Source organism: Phyllobates terribilis, unplaced genomic scaffold (assembly GCF_046119375.1).
Source record: "Phyllobates terribilis strain yellow unplaced genomic scaffold, ASM4611937v1 Scaffold_4__5_contigs__length_816908805, whole genome shotgun sequence".
NCBI classification, from domain to species: Eukaryota; Metazoa; Chordata; class Amphibia; order Anura; family Dendrobatidae; genus Phyllobates; species Phyllobates terribilis.
Window position 1 is genome coordinate 106,339,679 of NW_027362764.1, and position 22,765 is coordinate 106,362,443.

The window sequence follows — 22,765 nt, forward strand, 5'->3', positions numbered from 1 at the left end:
TGATGAAGGTCTAATTGTATAAGACCAAAATATCATGATTTGATTCGGATAGTTACTACAATAAATTTTCAGCTATCTGCTTTCATAAAGTATGCCAAGTTTGATTGCTTGATTTGGATGGCACTCTACTTGTGTACCCGAACTGCAGGAGTGCCGTATTTCTGACCACTTAGATGTATTATATAATCATGTATTCATTTGAAAGTCCGACATGTAATGATGCAGGAAGTTCTGTATATAAAGCAGTTAGTAAACGTTGTCTTTCTTTAATTTTATCACTCTTCTGTAGTAAAATAATATAATAATATTGACTGAATAATTAATTAACTTTAATTCTGTTTAAGTGAAAAGATCTTCAATGAAAGGGCTTTTCTGTGATTTTTCAAAAGATTTGATAGAGTGGGGAATGTTATACAATAAAGAATTAAACATTACTAATCCCTGAAATCACCCAACCCGTCTTGCAGTGTTGATGTCCAACCCCTTTGTACTTGCGTATAATTGTTTGTACAGATGAACGAGGCACCTTCAGGTATCTTGAAATTGTACCCAAGGATGAGCTAGAATTCTGCAAGTCCACAATTCTCTTCCTGATATCTTGCCTGATTTCTTTAGACTTTCCAATGATGCTACACAAAGAAGCAGTGTGTTTCAGGTGTGCAGTAAAATACATCCACAGGTGTGTCTCTAGTTAACTCAGATGTTGGCAAAAAAACAGAAGCTTTCAAACACATGTCATCATCATATGGGCAGTCCAGAATTGTTTAAAGGCATAGTAATCTTAGTGTATGCAAACTTCTGACTTTGCAGTAAGTAATAAAAAGGTCTTAAAACATTCTCTCTCTCTCTCTCTCTCTCATTATTCTGGCAATTGGCAAATATTAAAAATTATGGTAATCCTAATTGACCTAAAACAGGAAAGGTTTATTCTGATTTCATGTTAGACACTGAGAAAAACATGAATATGTGTTTTTTTATATAGTGTATGGAAACTTCTGGTTTCAAATGTATGTATGTGAAATCTGTAGCCAATCAATATTCCCTGCTCTATTGTAACTTTAAAAAAAATCTCAGAAAACCCTCTAAATGTCTATTTTCCTTTCAAATGTACAGTTTGGACAAAAATGGCTATTTTTTTTGTATATTTGATGAACAGACAGTATCAACAACAATTGAACCTAAGGGGAATTATTTATAGAATCATACCATGTTAGAGTTGGAGGGGACCTCCAGGGTCATCATGTCCAACTCCTTGCTCAATGCAGAATTCACTAAACCATCTCAGACAGATGTCTGTTCAGCCTCTGTTTGAAGACTTCCATTGAAGGACAACTCACCACCTCTCGTGGCCGCCTGTTCCGCTTATTGATCACCCTCACAGTTAAAAAGTTTTTTCTAATATCTAATCTGTATCTTCTCCCTTTGTCTCATTCCATTGCTTCTTGTGTTTCCATGTGCAAATGAGAATAAGGATGATCCCTCTACACTGTGACAGCCCTTCAGATATTTGTAGACAGCTATTAAGTCTCTTCTTAGCCTATTTTTGCAAGCTAAACATTCCCAGATCCTGTATCCGTTTCTCGTAGGATATAGTTTGCAGTCCTCTCACCATCCTGGTAACTCTTCTGTGAAAATGCTCCAGTTTTTCAATGTCTTTTTTTAAAATGTGGTGCCCAGAATTGGACCCAGTATTCCAGATGAGGTCTGACCAAGGAGGAGCAGAGGGGGATAATTACTTCACGTGATCTAGACTCTGTGTTTCTCTTAATACATCCCAGAATTGTGATTGTCTTTTTTGCTGCTGCATCACAATGTTGACTCATGTGCAGTCTGTGATCTATTAGTATACCCAAGTCTTTTTCACACATACTGTTGCTTAGTTCTATTCCTCCCATTCTGTGGATGTAATATTCGTTTTTCTTGCCTAAATGTAGAATCTTGCATTTCTCCCTGTTAAATACTATTTTATTAGTTGCTGCCAAGCTTATCTAGATCCTTCTGAATCATTTTTCTTTCTTCTTAGTGTTAGCTATCCCTCCTAGTTTTGCATCGTCTGCATATTTGATTAGTTTACCTTCAGTTCCCTTATCTAGATCTTTTATAAAAATGTTGAACCACATTGGGCCAGGACAAAATTACTGAACAAAAAATGCACCTGCTCCAAGTCGTATGGAGTAGAACGGTGCTCACAGAAGTCTATGAGGCCATACTGTTCAAAGTGTTGGGTGATTATAAGGTGAACCTTTATTATACATGATATTTGCAAAATATAATACTATAAATAAATGGTCATATAATAAACCACATACACATAAATGGCTCATCATATAAATTCAGTCATAAATGCGTTTTCCAAAGTATACTATCTGCTCTGTAAAAAAAAGGCTGTTATATTTACCTTTTTTTGGGGAATATCATCCATCTCCAGAAATCTCCCTAATGATCTTCAGATTCCTATTAAACTACCATTAAATACAGCACCACGGAAACACCATAGTGCCGCCCTCCTGTGCTGCTGACACACGGCTTTTTGTAATATGTAGATGGGAACGTCTGTCCTGACATTATTAAATGGCATTCTTTATTAATATCCTACAAAATGCCAGCAAAACATGCAGTGTCTGTCGGCCAGGGCTGTTCATTAAGTAATGATGTGTTCGAAAATGTCGCCCAACCAGTGTGAATGAATCAGCTCAGATCATATCTGATTCAAGACAGGAAATTTAGCAGCAATTTTCATCACCTGTCTTACCTATTGTATTTTTTTTTCTTGTGTGTCTTATTGTGTATAAATATGTGACTCTTCAGATTTTGTGTTATACTATGCCTGATGAAGAGACCTGAGTAGTCTGGAAAGCTTGCAATTTGTTACCATCTTTTCAGTTAGCCATTAAAAGGTATCAACCACTGAGGACTCTCAAATCTAAATATTTTTCTATCTACTGGCTAACATGGTACAAGAATACATATTTTCCCTATAGCAGCAATTATTTAACTTTTGAAAGATAAGTTCATATCTTCAGCTAAACAGCAGAAATGTAAAAAAGAATAAATACTAGTTCTTAACATTTTAATTGCCAGACTCAGTGTTGAAATTTGTGGCTGTGATATTTTTTTTCTTGCCTTTAACCAGTGTAGAATTAAAGAAATATACCTGTAAGGACTGCATAATGCCTATGAAGGAACTGCGGGGGCAGAGCACGGCTTCTGTGATTGGTTCTCTAAATCCATTTGTCATGCTCCGCACCCTCACACCCAGCACTCAGCAGTGTAGAAGTGTGGACTAGGTTGTTCCTTTAGGGTTTGATAAACTTTTTTTTTCTTTTTTTGGGTTTTTTTTTTTTCATATTTAGTGTTTAAGAAATACAACTTCCATCATATGTAGCTCAGTATTAAGAAATTGTACAGTAGACCATGTATAGTAATATACATCTCTATACATCTGCCTCGACAAATAAATTCAGTTTTCTATTTTCAGTTGTGGCGCAGGTGTCTCTTGGCAAATTCCTAACCTAAATACCCTGGTGTGACTGCGACACAATATTTCCACAGCATGTATATTCACAGGGTTCAAGAAGTTTAGACACGCAGAGCTGTTTACTCTTGTGCTTGCCTTAGGTGCCCAATTCTTTTTTGAACTAATTTCTTTCCATGACTCTACCTCTGGCTGCACTTCCAGTTGTCACTTTAGTAAAAATGGCCACCACTATAGAATAAAAAAAACACCAGTTTACTATAAACTTTGGCTATCATTCTAACTTTTGATTTACGAATGTGATTTATATATTATATTATATCCATATTTTACACTTTTTGTGAAACTGTATATTATCAAATATTTCTTGACTGAACTGCACTCTCTTTTGACTGTATAAGTGAACAGAGTATAAAACTTGACATTTTATGATCAAATAATTTGCACCTTAATATCCTGCACATTTCTCATATACTTAGGATTTACTCCTGTATAAATGAGCCGCCATATCTGTGTATGGGATTTATTTATTTTTGTAGATTTTGTATGTGCTTACAGTTATATGAAAAAGTTTGGGCACCCCTATTAATCTTAAGCTTAATGCTTTCTTAAAATTGGTGTTTTTGCAACAGCTATTTCAGTTTGATATATGTAATAACTGTTGGACACAGTAATGTTTTTGCCTTGAAATGAGGTTTATTGTACTAACAGAAAATGTGCAATCTGCATTCAAACAAAATTTGACAAGTTCATAAGTATGGGCACCCTTATCATTTTCTTGTTTTAAATACTTCTACCTACTTTTTACTGACTTACTAAAGCACTTTTCATTGAGCTTTGAACTTCATAGCCAGGTGTATGCAATCATGAGAAAAGCTACTTAAAGTGGCCACTTGCAAGTTGTTCTCCTGTTTGAATCTCCTCTGAAGAGTGGCATCATGGGCTCCTCAAAACAACAGGCAAATGATCTGAAAACAAAGATTATTCAACATAGTTGTTCAGGGGAAGGATACAAAAAGCTGTCTCAGAGATTTAACCTGTCAGTTTCCACTGTGAGGAACATAATAAGGAAATGGAAGAACACAGGGACAGTTCTTGTTAAGGCCAGAAGTGGCAGGCCAAGAAAAACATCAGAAAGGCAGAGACGAAGAATGGTGAGATCAGTCAAGGACAATCCTCAGACCACCTCACGAGAGAGCTGCAGCATCAACTTGCTGCAGATGGTGTCACTGTGCATCGGTCAACTATACAACGCACTTTGCACAAGGAGAAGCTGTATGGGAGAGTGATGCGAAAGAAGCCGTTTCTGCAAGCACGCCACAAACAGAGTCAGCTGAGGTATGCAAAAGCACATTTGGAGAAGCCAATTTCTTTTTGGAAGAAGGTCCTGTGGACTAATGAAACCAAGATTGAGTTGTTTGGTCATACAAAAAGGCGTTATGCATGGCGGCTAAAAAACACAGCATTCCAAGAAAAACACTTGCTACCCATAGTAAAATTTGGTGGAGGTTCCATCATGCTTTGGGGCTGTGTGGCCAATGCCGGTACCGGGAATCTTGTTAAAGTTGAGGGACGCATGGATTCCACTCAGTATCAGCAGATTCTTGACAATAATGTTCAAGAATCAGTGATAAAGTTGAAGTTACGCAGGGGATGGATCTTTCAGCAAGACAATGATCCAAAACACCGCTCCAAATCTACTCAGGCATTCATGCAGAGGAACAATTACAATGTTCTGGAATGGCCATCCCAGTCCCCAGACCTGAATATCATTGAACATCTGTGGGATCATTTGAAGAGGACTGTCCATGCTCGGCGACCGTCAAACTTTACTGAACTGGAATTGTTTTGTAAAGAGGAATGGTCAGAAATAACTTCATCCAGGATCCAGGAAATCATTAAAAGCTACAGGAAGCGACTAGAGGCTGTTATTTTTGCAAAAGGAGGATCTACTAAATATTAATGTCACTTTTCTGGTGAGGTGCCCATACTTATGCACCTGTCAAATTTTGTTTGAATGCAGATTGCACATTTTCTGTTAGTACAATAAACCTCATTTCAAGGCAGAAACATTACTGTGTCCAACAGTTATTACATATATCAAACTGAAATAGCTGTTGCTAAAACACCAATTTTTATAAAACATTAAGCTTAAGATTAATAGGGGTGCCCAAACTTTTTCATATAACTGTATTTATGCTGGAATGTCAATGTTGTCGATTTTTGGGGGGATTTTAATTGTTTTTATTGAGTATTGATTTTTTTGGTTTTCAATAAAATATATTTCAGATTATATACAGGTGTGCACATCAATATTGTATTGCTTTCTTCTCCTCCTTATGGATAGTAACATCAACATCAATACCCAAGTTACCCGGCTCCCTAACTTGTCTCTTCATTATCTCTTCATATCTACAATTTTCAATTTACTATTTGTGTTGTGAAAGCTGCTTATCTAGGCTCGGGCAGTACACTAAACTTGTCATTATTTTATTGTAACCCGCTGCCTTCTAAGGATTTCACGTCAGCCTAGGCTCTTAAATGAGATCTTATTTTTACTTGTCAATGGTCAATTTGATGTAAAAATAAACATAAAATTGCAACCCAAAAAATTCTATATCAACTCTTTACCCAGCCTTACAATAAGACTTAGGATAAAAGCCAAACCAGAACCTCAATTTGCAGAGACGGTGTTTTGAAGTGTTGCCCCTCATCAGTGCAAAGTATGAGATCTGATTTGGCTAGGTGAGAGGCTCAGGACTGACATCTAAGGGATAACATTTCTCCTTGAAGAGAATGACAAGCCTGGCATGCCAGAGGGAGGAGACTTATAAGCCATGCATGCTCCTCTGGGAAATTAAATATGAAAATTGCCTCTTCATAGAGGAAGAGGACTAGAACTCTAGTGCCACCTATTGGAAGTAGCAATCTTAAAAGTCAATATCGACCTTTTAATGAGCCTTGTCATATGATTTAGGATAAAAGTCAAACCAGAATCTCACTTTGCAGACACGATGTTTCGGGGTGATGCCCATCATCAGTACAAAGTATGAGATCTGTCTTGACTAGGTGAGAGGCTTTGGACTTGGTTCTAAGGTGTAACGTTTCTCCTTGTGGAGAGTGACAAGCCAAGCCTGGCATGTCAGAGTGAGGAGACTTATAAGCCAAGCATTCTCCTCTGGGAAATTAAATATGCAAATTGTCTCTTTAGAGAGGAAAAGCACAAGAACTCTAGCCTCACCTATTAGAAGCAGCAATCCTAACAGTCAATATCGACTCTTTAACGAGTCTTGCAATATGAATTAAAATAAAAGCCAAACCAGAATCTCAATTTGAAGACATGGTGTTTTGGGTATTGCCCCTCATCAGTGAGTGGTAGATTAAAAGATTACAGGTAAAATTTGAACCACTAAACTTATCTTCTTCGCACCTCAGCATATAATACACTTGTATCGTTATCTTGAGATATTAAAGACATTTTTCTACTTTAAAGGTTATTTTGTATGGGCACAGGGGAATTAAAAAAAAACTGTAGTCATTGCTTCGACTGGTGGCATTGATCAATTGTGGCTATTGCTTGCCCCACTGGTCTCTTGGTATGATCAAGATCACATAACAGGTGCATCCAATCTTTCCTAGTTAGACTGAATGTAGCCACTGATTGAGAGCACCCATCACTTGACATTGTATATGCCAAGATACTGGCAGAAGCACAGTAGCCAGTGCGGAGGAGCAGCACCGGTCATTGAACCTATTCCCCTACACAATGAGTTTTAAAGTAGAGAAAAACCCCAATATAATAACACTGGTTCTTATTTTTGTTCAGGTGTAAGCAATGTTCAAGCTCGGCAGCCAGGGAAATCTCCAAGCTTTAGCATTAATTGGATTATGGGAAGCCCGGAACTTGAATTTATTAATGCAACAACAGGGAAAAGAAGCTGTGGCGGCCCATCCAGACTCTGCAAACACTTACTATATGTTCGGTGGTCAAGGTTATATGAAAAGGTAATTGTACATAATTTATCTCCACTACAACTTTTTGTCAGCCTAAAATATTGCTGTTGTTTTTTTGCCTTAAACATATAAAAAAAAACATAATATAATATTTTGGATAACAAACAACTGGACCAGAAGGATTTTTCATGAAGAGTGAACACCAATAATAATTATCGTTTTATTTCTAAAGCGCCAACGTGTTCTGTAGTACTTTACATTTCAGAGGAACCAGCTCCTTTTGCGCCATAGAAGTTTTTCAACAGCAGTGACAAAGCTTACATCTGTAAGAGTTTATTCAAATCTTTTTAAATTATTATTTTTTAGAACACTGTTATGTTTGTATGCATCATACATATTACAAAATGTATAGGTAATAAGAGATGAGCAAATCTGTGTCAAGTGAATTCAATTTGCCTTGGATAGTACAAAAAAAATTTGGATTTGAATGAATACTAATTTTTTTTAGATATTAGCTTCGTGCAAGTTTAGCAAAAAAAATTAACTTCAATATGAATCGTAATTCCTGTCCAAAGTCAAACGAATTGCCGAACTACAATTTTGGCAGATTCGTTCATCACTGCAGATAATACATTATAAACAGATACATATAAAACAGTAGACAAAAACCTGGGAACTACATACAGTATATTAGGAAAAAGAACTACTGCCCATATGGACTTACAATCTATAAAATGCGCCATACACTTTTTCTGTTATTTAACAGTTTTAATACTTAAAAGGATTTGTGTGATTTTATGGACTGTAAAAAAAACATTATCCTGCATGATTACCCTTGTTAACTGCATGACTGATAAATGCCTAGTATTCTGAGCACAAGAATGGAATTTTCTGTGTGATATATTTACTGGCAAATCGTATAAAGAGGTTTTTCACTGAGATAATATGAATCAGTGATGAACTGAAAAAAAATATTAATTCCCGTGGGGAGGGGATGGGGGGATTTACTAACTGTATCTTGTGTTCTCTGCCACCATGTACATATGGTTCTGTATACATCCCTGTAAAATAGCTGTTAAATTTCTGGTTTGGGTAAGTAAAAAAAATAATATGAAGGTCTATTAATCCTATTTCTTACCATTTCTGAGGTTATCCCTCTCTATACTATGTAAACACCTTAATATTAAAATGGATCAATTAAATAAATAAGTTTACTGATACTAACAAATATACTTTATTATAGAGAGAACCCTAAATGATGTCACTACATAGTGTCTATGCCTTAAAGCAGTGTTCCCCAACTCCGGTCCTCAAGAGCCACAAACAGGTCATGTTTTCAGGATTTCCTTAGTATTGCCCAGGTGATAATTGCATCACCCACACAGGCAATAATTCCATCAGCTGTGCAATACTAAGGAAATCCTGAAAACATGACCTGTTGGTGGGTCTTCAGCACTGGAGTTGGGGAACACTACCTTAAAGGAATTGTCAATTACTGGCACAGGTAGGTAAGAAGAATGATACTCACCTACCAGACTGGCGCTGCTCTTCCCTGCTAAACGTTCCATATCCAGCTGGTATGCGAAACTCAACATCCTACTGGTGGCTCCATGTGAGCGCTGCATCCAATCAGCACTATATGCATCTTTAGTCAATCGGGAGAAGAGCTATTTCGCATATCTTGGTAGCATTGCCTGGCTATGAGTTTCCCTACTCCAGCTGGAAATAAGGAACCATATCCCCTAGATCTATTCTGATTATAAAATACAGCCATTTTGACATGATGTTTTTTAAAGTAAGTAAACCCCAGGGGTCTGGTTACCACAGTAATAGAGATATTATGTCTGAGAGCAAGTGGGAGGTTTCTCTGGTCAGGAGCCCTAAGCATGCAACACTGCCCGCCCAGACCTGGGAGGGGAGGAATCTGCCCTTATAAACTGGGTCTGGGGCGGGATCAGAGCAGTCAGAGCCTGGAGTGAAGTCCCAGACAGAGACACAATCAGGTCTGGAGGACAGCAGACAGAGGGAAAGCAAGAACTAGGAGCTCTGTAGGAGCAGGAGCGAGTGCCAGAGGCTGGAAGCTAGAAAGCTCGCCTTGGCTGAAGACACTAAACCCGGACACGGAGTCCGAGGCTGTGGGGACATCCAGGTCCAGCAGCAGAATCCAACCGGCAGGGGATTCCATGTCCTCTGGCCTTAGAAACCCGAAGGCACGGTCACAAGCAAGGGACCAGCACCGCCATCGTGAAGCGGAGGCTAACGGAAGGCCCCAAGTCACCGGCCATACGGGTGAGCACCACACGGTATACTCAGGGACGTGGGCTACTTCTACCCGCATAGAGCAAGGTAGCCAGGAAAGAGTGCGGATAGTCGGGGAGGCCTACAACTCCACCTGGCCAGGGGAGATCCTGCTTGCTCACAGACTGACCAGGCCCCTACTGCTAACCAGTACTCCTGGGAGGGTCTGCTTTATACCATCAGTAAAGACCCTGAACTGCACCACACGTCTCTGTGTTTCATCGCCGCACCAGCACCATTACTACTGGGACGCTCACACCATCACTCTCATCATCCACACTAGCTGCCCTGAGGCAATACTTCTCCCGTGGGGAGTTATCCCATACTCAGCTGCGCAAACAACATCAGCCTCAGCGGTCGGCAGCGCAGCGGCGGTCCCCACTGACCGCAATCCACGGGTGGCATAGTCGGACAATTACAATACCAATAGACTGCCACTGGTTTGACCGCCCTGGGCACGGACCGGGTCACCGCCACACTGAGACTACAACCCCCAGCAATCCGGCTCCGGGTATCCCCTGCATAGCACAGGCCCAGGGGGCGCGTCAAGTACACCTCATCACTCCTAAGAAATCTATTTAATAATAAGTATTTGTTTTGCCTATGCGATCTATTTAATAGAGTTTGTGAATTTTTGCATAACAGGGTCACAGCTAAGACATCGCTTCAAGGACAAAATCAGGAGATAAGCAGGTAGTAAAATTTAAGCAGGATTCAAAACAAATACAAAACAGACCACAGGAGCCAAGTCAGAGAGTCTAGTGCTAGCTAAACACACTAATAAATGGCAGCTAGAAACTATCTGCTGGGCTTTATATAGATGGGAGCGCCGGCCATGGCTCCCAGCAGAGAGCTAATTACCTACCAGCTCACTGCAGCAAAACACAAGTCAAAACCAAGTGAAAACAGTCTCAGTAATCTGAAATCTAAACACCCACACACTGTTGGCATCCAGCAGCAACCGTAGTGTTAGTGTGACGCCTCTTCTCGGAAGCCCTTTATTTACCCTGGGAGATGGGGGACTCGGAGTCGGGTCCTAAGTTGGAGAGATGGGGTGCAGCCATGGCCCGGACCCGCTCCGTGCCCAGGGCCGTCTCAATTTAAAAGGATGGTACGGGCTTATCCGGGTTGAGTGTCTGATTTCGACTATGCCACCTGTGGCACCTGGTGTGGCAGTCCGCTGAGGCATGGTGGTATAGCGGCCAACGCTATTACTACTCCCCACAGGCGGAGCAAGGCCTCAGGGCAGAGAGACAGGATAACGGGGGTAGTAGTCTAGAAAGTCTGTGTCGTGCAGTGCAGCGCAGAATAAAGAGTCCGGAGGCCATAGGGGTGAACTTCCAAGGCTTTACTCACATCAGAGATGGCAAAAGGAAGGCGACTCCCTGCTCCTCACGGAGTTCTGCGGCCACCAGAGACGAAGGGATCCGACAACCTCCGAATAAGTCGAGCCTTAGATCAGGACCCTGCACCAGAGTGTTCCTAGACTTCAGACCGGGTCCTTTCCTGTCTGTGTGTGTGTAGATAGGCCGGGTCTCCCTCTGAACTCCTCTCAGAAAAAGGGCACGGGAGGCAGCTCCGCTCCTTCCGATAGCCGGTGGGATCCTCAGGGCCTACCTGGCTTTCCCGACCAGGACGTGGAGTAGCATGGTCGGGTGTCGGGGGCCGGTACCCCTCTTGCAGCCGGGCTCCCTCTGAATACATCAGGTGGGCGAGGACAGGTGGCGTATACCGCTCCGTCTGCATCCTCCCTGGAACCCATTTGTGGTGGAGTTACACTCTTAAGCTCCGGGCCTTCTTGGTCATGGTCTTTGACCGGGTTCAGACACTCATTATCTGCAACCTGCCCCTCGACCCCAAGGCTAAGGTACGAGGGCCGTGTCTCTGTCCTCTGCAGGCCCACACAGGATCCACGCTCAGGGAGGGAGATCACAATCCAAAGACCCAGAACCAAAATGGCTTTTTTTATTAAATATTAATTTTTACAGTGTCACTAAAATGTGAGTCCTCCACCCTCACCCACTAACTGGTTCCCCTAACTCTTGGTTCCCTAGTCTCCCTGTAACCAAGAGGGCAGCACCTAGTGCATTCTAGCCCCCTCTGGTGGAGAAGTGTGGTGTTGGATGTGAAGGAAGGGTCCTGACCATCACACTGTTCTTACCTAAGAGGAGGAACACTACACTCCATTAAAGAAGCGCAGCATTCCTGTGGCGGTCGAACCCTCAGGGGCGCCACATTAGTATGAAGCCACCTAGCAACCAAGGTAGGCGTTACAGCAGCATGTTCATACACGGATGTGACAGTGACGCACAAATCCACGGATGTCATCACGTATGGGGCAATTCTCCTGCCTTCCATTCTACTCCTACAGCTCACTGTCGTGGCCGATGGACCTGGTCGTGCAAATCAACTTGCTCCAACTCTACCACTTAATAAAATATATGGTTTGTATTGTGAAATCTGGTGACATATATGCATTAAACCTTGACTTGGCCATAAATCAGCTTAGAAGATCCTTCAGGAGAAGAGAGATAAGGGTTGCAGACTTCTGCAGTCTGATATGTATTGTAATACATTAAAGTCTGTTGAAGCCAAAAGTGTCCAAAATTTATTATAAAACCATATTGCAAAAATGCTCTTTAGCCAAAAATATATCCATATCCTTTAACCTTTAGTTCCAACTCAGTATATTTACTACAGAGAGATTGAAAGACAATAGTGTAATCACATCGCGTATATTTTCATCATATCCTAATGCTGACCTCTCCGTTACACGGACCTTTCCGCTCTTCATTGTGATGAATGTTTATCAGAGAGCAGAATGTGCTAACCAATATTTATACCGCTCTCATAATAACAGTAATCTCCGTCTCTTTCCTGCCGTTCTCTAACGCTCTCAGGTACTTATCACAGACAGAGATAAATAACCGACAAACACATTTTGCATAGTCCGTTAACTACAAGAATCTCTGAGACCACATTTAACAATCCTATTTTCCAATATTTATGTGCATTTTAAAGCTGGCAATTAGAAACCAGTCAGTGAATGAGCTAATTGAATTCCTAAATAAAAGCTTTCTCCATTACTCACGACGACTTACGTTATTGCTCTCGATATTGACAAAATAATTCATTTTACTTAAGCTGCAAAGATATATTGACACTTGAGATTCTCTCCCTTGTTACTTCATATAATATATCATTTGAGAAGTCAATTAAATTCCCGTATAGATAAGGTTTCGACAAAACACAAAGGAAATGTAACCCTTCCTTTGCTGGAAGTAACTAAGTCTAGAGAATAGAAGAGTGTTTTATTGCTTTACCTTTGTTTTTTTTGTCGCTGTGATTTTTAATAAAAAGTTACATTTTATTAGACCTTTTGGGGATTCTCCGCACAGTAAAGACTTTCTCTCTTCCTTTGCGTTATTAGTCATACGAATGTCTGGTGTGCTGAGCCTCGCTACAACGCATTCTTATTTTGTCACTAAGGACAGGATTCATAAAGCCGCAATCCCCTGTACTGCTCTCTTTCAACAATTTAAGACATTTGTCAGCCAGCAACACACAATCCCCCAGCAGTACAAGGGATCAAGGCCTAATGAAGTTTGGCTTATGAACCTTTTAACAGCTGCGATCTGTCTGGAGATGTGTGTTTGTTCTATCCCCTTTAAAGGTCTCAATATTTGTCAGGTAAAGAGCAAAGGGGCTTCAGAGCTTTAAAAAAAAAAAATTCTCCCTTTATGAAAACAGAAGGTGTTGGGCTATAAACATGAACAGTAGCAGATGTTTGGCGGGTTTCTATTACGTTTTCAGCAAATAAATGTTAAAGAGGTTGTCCGCGACTTTAACATTGACGGCCTATCCTTAGGAGAGGTCATCAATGTCTATATCAGTGGGGATGCGATACCCAGCACCCCCTCCAATCAGCCGTTCCCGTGTCGGTGTCGTCCGGACCGGCCCAGTTACGGAGCTGCATAGAACAGCTCAGTTGACGGAATAGTGGCCGTGGCTGGGTACTGTACATCCGTCCCCTATTGATTTGAATAGATGGCAGATGTGCAGTACCCATTCGCGGCCACTATACAGTAGACAGAGCTGTACTGTGCAGCTCCATAATTGGGCAAATCCGGCTGCCGGCGGCCCCGAGAACAGCTGATCGGCGGAGATGCTGGGTGTTACACCCCCACGGTCAGACAAGAAAAAGACATCAATGTTAAAGTCCTGTACAACCCATTTAATAATTGTAAAATGAAAAGTTAGACAATTTTCCAATATACTTTTTACATCATTTCTTTACTGTTTTCAAGATCTCTGCTTGCTGTCATTCAGTGCGAGCCTTCATTGTTTACTTCCAGTACTTAGTGCTTCACTCCGCACATCCGTTCACTCACCCGCTCAAGTCATCTACACTTCAAAAACATCTACACTTCAAAAACATCTCTAGAATTCGACCTTTTCTTACCTTTGACTCAGCAAAAACTCTTACTGTCGCTCTTATTCATTCTCTTCTGAATTGTTGTAACTCTCTACTAATCGGCCTCCCTCTTACTAAACTCTCTCTTCTCCAATCTGTCCTGAATGCTGCAGCCAGGATCATATTCCTTTCCAGCCATTACACCGATACCTCCACCCTGTGCCAGTCGTTGCACTGGTTGCCCATCCGATACAGAGTTCAATATAAACTTATCACTCTCACCCAATGGTGCTCCACAGTTCAGCACCACTCTACATCTCCTCCCTTGTCTCAGTCTACCACCCTACTCATGCCCTCCGTTCTGCTAATGATTTAAAACTAAAATCCTCAATAATCCAAACCTCCCATTCCCCTTTCTAAAACTTCTCGCGTGCTGCACCAATTCTTTGTAATGCACTACCCAGCACAATTCGATGAATTCCCAATACCCACAGTTTTAAGCCTGGCCTAAAAACGCATTTCTTTAGACCGGCCTATTGCCTCACCTCACTTATCTAACTATCCATCCCCGTTTTGCCCATACAAAATTTTCTTCAAAATCAGGATCCTCATAGCATCTGTTCACACCCTCCATGCACTCAATAGCCCTCTGTGTCTGTGCCGTACACATACTGGCTGGTGACCAGTTCATGCAGTGTTATATGCATACCCTATTTAGTATACTATGGCTGTACCATACAATATAAGCACTTTTTATCATTTACCTTTTGTGTCTCCCCTATTTCCTCATAGATTGTAAGCTTGCGAGCAGGGCCCTCACTCCTCCTGGTATATGTTGAGTTGTGTTATTCTGTAATGTCTTTATTGTCTGTACAAGTTCCCTCTAAAAATTGTAAAGTGCTGCTCAATATGTTGGCGCTATAAAAATAAAATTATTATTACTAGTTTGTTACAGGATGTCTATGTTCACACACAGCGTTTTCGCAGCATTTTTCTTTTTTATGCAACTTAAAAGCTGCTTTTTACATTACCAGAAGCAGTTTGAGAAATCTCTTGCACACGTTTAGCTTTTTTTGTCTACTAAATTTGAGAACTGCCGCGTTTATTAAATCTTCAGCATGTCAATTCTTTCTGCGTTTTTGCAGCAATTTTCCCCTTCACAAAGTAATGAGAATGTGAAAAAAGAATTGAGAAAGTGAAAAAATGTTGCAAAAATACACATGTTTTTGCAGTTTTTTTGAAGCGTTTTTGATGAATAAAACAAATTTTAGTAAACATGTACTGTAGACAAATCACACATGTAATCCGCACTCAAAAAACACTACGAGCCCACTGGGTTTTCGAAGAAGAAGACGCTCCCAAGCACGTCAGCGTTTTTTATCCGGAATAATTTTTTTTGGGGCATCTTTTTGATTGTTTCCTGAGTGTTTGTTTCGCCATTTTTGATAGCTGCTGGTTTTTCAAGCGTTTTTGATCGTCTTTTTTTTACTGCTGTTTTTCAGTTGTTTTTTCACAAAATGACTACTCGGCGTCTTTAGGGCTGAAGTATAGAGCGTCTTCCAAGCTGAAGATGCCTGAAGAATGGTCAGGTCACTTCTTTTTGTCGCTTGTCATCTTTTGAAACCTGAAGTGGTTAAAAGACGCTCAAATGCTGAACATAATGAACAGCGAGTCAATTTTATATAAAAAAGGATATGTTTATTCTTTTGAGCGTTTTCGTAACACTTTTTCAAGTATCATCTGCACATACCTGCGCAATCCAAAAGTGCTTTTTTTGGAAACTGTCTCGTTTCCGGTATAGATTTTTATCCAGTGGAAGATAACAAAGATTATAACTGATCTAGATGAAAACATAATCACTGATATAAAAAGGATAATGAAAAAGAATATATAATTTCACTAGGCAAAATAAAAGTGTTAGTTACCAAAACCAAAATATATATAATTCTTATCAATAAGTCATAGAATCAAATCTAAGCAATCAAAAATTTTTACAATCTCAAAAATTATTATGGGCTCTTTCACAGTTTTCTGTTTTAAAACATTTGTAATCCTATAGCTAAACCTGTAGGAGAAATGGAAAAACAAGCCATACCAGGCTGTAGGTAAGGCTTTTTTATTCTTTTCATTTCTCCTACAGATTTTCTCCTGAATTTTATAACAAAGGTCATTGACCAAAAAAATGCTACAAAACCCACAAAAAATGTAAGTTTTTTTGTATTTAGCTACTGACCAGTAACATCTGTCCAATGAAATAAATTAAAAAAGCCAATAAAAATTAAATGAAAAACGTTAAAGAGGACCTGTCACTAAGTGAAAAATGGACAGTTCTTGCTCTTATTTTATTCTTCTTGCTCCCCTGAGTATTCCGTTCTTTTTGTTTTTTATATCCTCCACAAAATTCCAGAGATATGAGCCTTTTTATTTAGTGCTAATTTTTGTGGTCAACGGGGTGTGGCTCACAGGATTCTCTGGGGAGTGTCTTTGAGCTGTTCTGCATAATTACCATGTGAACCACACCCTATTTGTAAAGGCCATAAAAAGTTGCACTGAATAAACAGGCCCATATCTCTAGAACTGTATGGCAGATTTAAAAAAAAAAAGTTTTAAATACTAAGTTTTACGAAAAAGTCCAGATAAATGTTCTGAAACGAATCGTAAGTGACATTCTCCATCCCAGATTCCTGACGGTCTCCAGCAGATCTTTCACCATGGAAACATATTTGTCTTCATTTCTGTTTCCTAGAAACACATGAACCCTTTGATGGAAGCCCGTACGTCTAGTTCACGATCATTCAGCATCATCAAATGTTGGATTTTAAGAAGTTTTCTTATCTGTGGACCCACAAAACCAGTTCTTCTTTTAGAAGTGCAGGTCAAAACCATACGTTCTGATGTTAAAGCTTTTCAATGGACAAATAAGACGTCTTACTCACTTAAAAATCTTAATCAAAAGTGAAAAATAATATTAAAACAATTATTAGTTAGAAACCCTTTTGGCATATGGCAATTTGAATGTCAAATGTTATCCCCAAAGGATAATAAAAATGAAATGTTATATTATTATTATTATTATTATTATTATTATTACAATAATGATTATATTAATAATATAGTATTCATTATTAATAATAATAATTATTATTATTATTTAAAGTGCTGTGGAAATAATAGCACCATATAAGAGTGTAAAATAAATATTATTATTATTATTATTATTAATATCAGTTGCAAAATTAGTTTTATTAATAACATGCCTTAGAACTTTATCTAATAACCAGTGATTGACAGCTAACTCTGTATACACACTTATACTAGAAATACTGGTAATCACTGATTAGGACCAGCTCATCTTGAGGGTCACAACATAACCAGATTCACTTGCATCACAGAGGCACATAGCGATTTTTGACCAAGCAACATGGCGCGGCCACTGTCACCATGTAGCCCTATCCTTAAACTCTAATATAATGTTTTCACTTTTTTAACAATGAAAATCTCCCAATGACTACTTTGCTCTCAGTCTTCCATTGCCATCATGTTGTCGTTTTGTAAGTTAGAAAGTATTTTATACATTGTATTAATTTTAATGAAACAGAACTTTTACGTTTATATGAATAAGTTGGCTGTTTTCTTCCATGAACAGTGTAGATCTTAGTCATGTGCAACGTCCAGTATTTTGGCTGAGTCCGATGAAATTCCTGAAACAGGAAAAAAGAAAAAGGTTTCTCTTGAAAAGTATTTGAGCTTCCGATCTCAACAGAGGCTACTACATAGTGTGCGGAGCCATGACATACAGTTCCATTCACTGTTTATACCCTACCCACCAGTGGAGCTAATAACAGCTGATCGATGGGGGTACTTGATGTTGGACCCCCACCAATCTGATATTTTCGCACAGTTAGATTGTCAATATCATTAACCAAAACCATCCCTTTAAATAGAACATATTAAAATAATAAGCTATGCGTGTGGATGTCACTGAAAGAAAAATGTAGCACACACTGGGTTACTACTACTACTCCAGGTTGCACTTATCTAAAAAAATTACACATGGGCTAAACGTATTTACCATTTAGCTACCGTATGTCACAAATGCTGCAATATTTTTCATTGAAGTAATTTACAAATTAATTTTATTTTTAAAAGTCCATTTAATAAAAGGGATTGTCTGGTCTTAAACTACAAGTCTTAAGTCACTGTATGTGACTGCAGACTTGTGAATACTCACATTGTGTGCACTGCACGCTGTGAAAATTCTCCACGGTGCGTGAACACAAGTTTGTGACTTGGCCACATTCCAACTAGACTGTATCCAGCCTCACTCAATTCTCTTGCATTAAGCGAGGCTGCGCCCATCTAGTCAGAATGTGGCCGGAAGTATGCAAATCACATACTTGCAATCACATGACCGCCCGGAGAATTCTCACAACACGCAGTGCGCACAAAGTGTGTGCAAGTCTGCAGTCACATTTACCATTTCGTTAAATTAATTTCGATATTTACCACCTTCATTTTCTTTCTCTCGATGGCACAGCTCAGCTCACGGGGTCCGAGTCAAGAAGAAATGCCTTCAGTGTACTCTGAAGCCAAGATGGTGAATCCAACTTATCAATGTGTGAAGCAACAGCTCTTTAAAGTCATTCAGAAATCAGGCCTTGGCACGTGGGTGAAGAAGCCTCCTGAGCAAGATCAATTTTTACTAACTCTGTAAATTCGGGATAGCTCTCTATTGTTTTTTCTGGATTCTTCTGGAACAATACAAATTGGCAAAATTTTTATGCCTCCTGTGCAAACTTTGTTATCAATATACATAATTAGATTATTTTTGTAATGCAGTTAATATCAATGAACGACATGCTTTATGTGATTGGGGTTGGCAGAGACAATAATGTGTCAGGCTTCAACTTTGGTCATCTTTGAGGTATTGGACATTACAAGCAGAACTGTTAGTTTTGAACCTGAGTGGTCACACTGTATAATAGGTGGTAATATCTCCAAAACTTAAGTAAGAGAGGATATGGTCACAATGGTAATAAATATGCATTCAATATTTTCTTCTGAGGTCACTTATAAAATAGGAGTATAAATGATAAGGCTCCGATTGCTCCAGACACTTGTAAATCGATATACTATACGGCTGAGGCCACGTTCAGTTTTTGTTCAGTATTTTACATCAGTATTTGTAAGCCAAAACCAGGAGTGGGTGATAAATGCAGAAGTGGTGACGTGTTTCTATTATACTTTTCCTCTGATTGTTCCTCCCCTGATTACTGATGTAAAATACTGACCAAATACTGAGCATGTGAACATAGCCTAATTAAGAATTCAGCTCTGGCCCTCAACACTTTCAATTACAAGGACTTCTAGAACTGATATTTTCATAGCACATAGTATTTTTTATATTTATTATGCCATAATGTCCTTACATTATTTTTCTCTGCTTTAGGCCAAATTCACACATTCAGTATTTGGTCAGTATTTTTCCTTAGTATTTGTAAACCAGGAGTGGGTGAAAAATGTAGAAGTGGTGACGTGTTTCTATTATACTTTTCTTCTGATTGTTACACTCCTGATTTTGGCTTACACATGTCAAATACTGACCAAATACTGAACATGTGAAGTGGGCCTTAATACCAGAGTTAATATTACATAGAGGGAATATTGAGAATAAGTCAAAACAGTGGAATCAACATGGAGAAGATTTACCTTCTAGTGTGTAATCTGGATCCTTCTTCTAAGGGTATGTTCACATGGGATGTAAATTAAGCAGATGAAAAAGACCAAAGATTTTGATATGAATCTAAATTAAAATCCACATGGGATCCATGGGAATTTGTCATGGAATTTCCTCCTGATTTCCAACAGTTTTCAAAAAATCGAGTAAAAATCTGTCTGCGGTTTAAATTGATGTGCTGCAAACTTAAAAATCCAATTTCTGGGTGATTTCCAAATGGATTGCGTGTGGGTAATGACGCATTCACACATCCTGCTATCACGGTCCATGATGCATGAAATGGCCCATAGGTATCCTGACCTGAGGGTATCCTCCCTCATAGGGATCCTGACCAAAGGTCTCCTGACCCGAAGTTGACTGCCTCACAGGTATATATGATAAGTTAAGATCAGGAGACCCTTGGCCAGTCCATGCATTATGGTCCATGCTAAGATCAGGACACACAGATGTGTGAATGCAGCATAAAACTTGGTAAAATCCTCTTTGCTGCTAATTTTCCACCTAGAAAATCCAATCTACAGCATTTCTTCCCCATTTTGTTATACCCTAAGGCCACGTTCACATGCTTAGTATTTGGTCAGTATTTTACATCAGTATTTGTAAGCCAAAACCAGGAGTGGAACAATCCGAGGAAAAGTATAATAGAAACACGTCACCACTTCTGGATTTATCACCCACTGCTGGTTTTGGCTTACAAATACTGGTGTAAAATACTGACCAAATACTGAACGTGTGAACGGGGCTTAACTATTATTTATTATGGTGCTGGTCATTTAAAACTTGGGATTACTTTGTGGTGCACATTTAATGTATATGCCTGGATAATCTCCTGGCATATATGCTCAATGTGTAATAGCGGGCTGGGAATACACTGATAATGTTTTTGGCATATATTTGGGTGGTATCGTAGGACATCTATAACTGCCTTATACATTCTATTTATTCTATACATTACATCATCGGGTCTTTAATTTTTAAGTCCATACATTTTTGTCTCAGATGATTTCATCCTATCTTTATTAAATACTGGGTGAGATAAAAAACAAAAACCTGAGAGCACCAAGCAAACGCCGTGCTATCCTAGATCAGTCCATGCACAGATTACTAGGAAGTTGCATGATTAATAATGTGTAATTCAAATGCTTTGGAAAATCACGACATCTGAAACAGAAAATAAATGGAAGTTTTTCCACCCATAAGAGTTCACTGAGTACGGAGACACACAGGAGCGACTGAACCAGGGTCTGCGAGGATGATGGCGGATAGCGGGACAGGCTCTCCTCTTCCTTAGTGGTGTCTCTGAGCATATCTAATACTCAATAAACAGTCAGGATTTCTGTGTGTTTGTCCTGGATTCCACATTAAAATAGACCGGTTAGAAGTCATTATCATTATTATCCTCATGTTCCAAGGCTTGCAGAAGATGACCAGGACCTAGGAGGGAAAGTAAATTTAAAGGGCTTCTAGAACCAAATTATCATATTCATAATTGGAGTTCAGCTAAGGAAAATCATGCATGCTTCTCTAGAAATTTTAAGTTTTTTTGTTTGTTTTTTTAACAAGTATTCCAGGATTTGAAAAACATGGCTGCCTTCTTTCAAAAACAGCACCACCTTTGTCTATAGGTTGAGTCTGGTATTGCAGCTCAGCTGCATCGAAGTGAATGGTGCAGAGTTGCAATTCCACACATAACCTGTAGAAACGTTTAGCACTATTTTTTTTTAAATGAGACACAATTTTTTTTCTAATCTTGGACAACCCCTTTAAAGTAACTATGTTCAGATGACAACATGACAGCTGACGCGGCACTATTCGAGTAGCACGGCCATGATCTTTGACTTTGAATGAGTGGTGTTCTTCGCAAATGTTGGTGGCTTCTACATCTGTAAATAGTTTAAAAGGGGTTGTCCAGCCTTAAGCTACAAGTCTGCAGTCATTCTATGTGAATTCTCACATCACGAAACACTGCACGCTGTGAGGATTCTCTGGCGTCAGCACCAGGAGCAGCAGGCGTGTGACCACAAATATGTGATTTGTATTCATGCAGTCACATACCAACTAGACATGAGTGGCCTTGCTCAATGCAAGTATAATCACATACTTGTGGTTACATGACCGCCAGCTCCTTATTGATTAGTCTTTGCAAAGTTGTGAATCTTTGTAATGTACTCCATTACCTTATTTGCTTCCTTTCTCTCAAACTCCATACTGAAAGGGCTGTTTTAACTGCCTTGTTCATTCACTTAGAGTAGCTGTTTTGAACTCCAAGTCCAGCAAATATCAGTGCTCTTGTGTGAGCTCTTCTGCTCGCCTCCCCAATGCTCAGACAGTAGTGTTTGTACATAGGGTCTTAGTATTGAGGAGGAGAGCAGAAGAGCTCACACAGGAGTACCGATATTTGCTGTACTTGGAGTTCAAAACAGCCACTCTAAGTGCATGAACAAGGCAGTTAAAACAGCCTTTTCAATGGAGTTTGTGAGAAAAGAAAGCAAGATAAGGTAATGGAGTACATTACAAAGATTCATTACTTTACACAGACTGATCAATAAATTAATAAAAAAGTTTAGTTACTCTTACTGAGCAAAGCAAGCAACTAATATCATTCCATAGAAACCTTTGGCATCAGTGGTTCTGGGCTCTATACTCATCGTTATTAGTCTTTTGCCTTATTTGCAAACGTCACTGGTAGTGATGAGCGAGTATGTTCGGTTAACCCTTTCGGCGAGTATGATCGGGCGAGTACCGAGTATCTTCAGCGTACTCGGTGATATGTTTGAATCACTCCCGTGTGCATGATTTGCGACTGTTTGACAGCTTTAATACATGTGAGGAATGCTTATTTCTTTCGCATTCCTCACATGTATTAAAGCTGTCAAACAGTCTCAAA

General features: G+C 39.4%; 1 protein-coding gene across 3 annotated transcripts in view; it reads left to right on the top strand.

The window, feature by feature from the left end:
- The window catches only part of ADARB2 (adenosine deaminase RNA specific B2 (inactive)), a 1,079,460-nt gene extending 1,057,413 nt beyond the window's left edge, over nucleotides 1–22,047 (top strand). For all 3 annotated transcript variants that reach the window (XM_073677647.1, XM_073677648.1, XM_073677650.1), the window contains exons 11-12: nucleotides 7,302–7,480; nucleotides 18,679–22,047. In XM_073677647.1, coding sequence (XP_073533748.1) covers nucleotides 7,302–7,480; nucleotides 18,679–18,855 — 356 coding nt within the window. In that variant the 3' untranslated portion in view covers nucleotides 18,856–22,047. The remainder of the gene's footprint in view (nucleotides 1–7,301; nucleotides 7,481–18,678) is intronic.
- The last annotated feature ends 718 nt before the right edge of the window (nucleotides 22,048–22,765 follow it).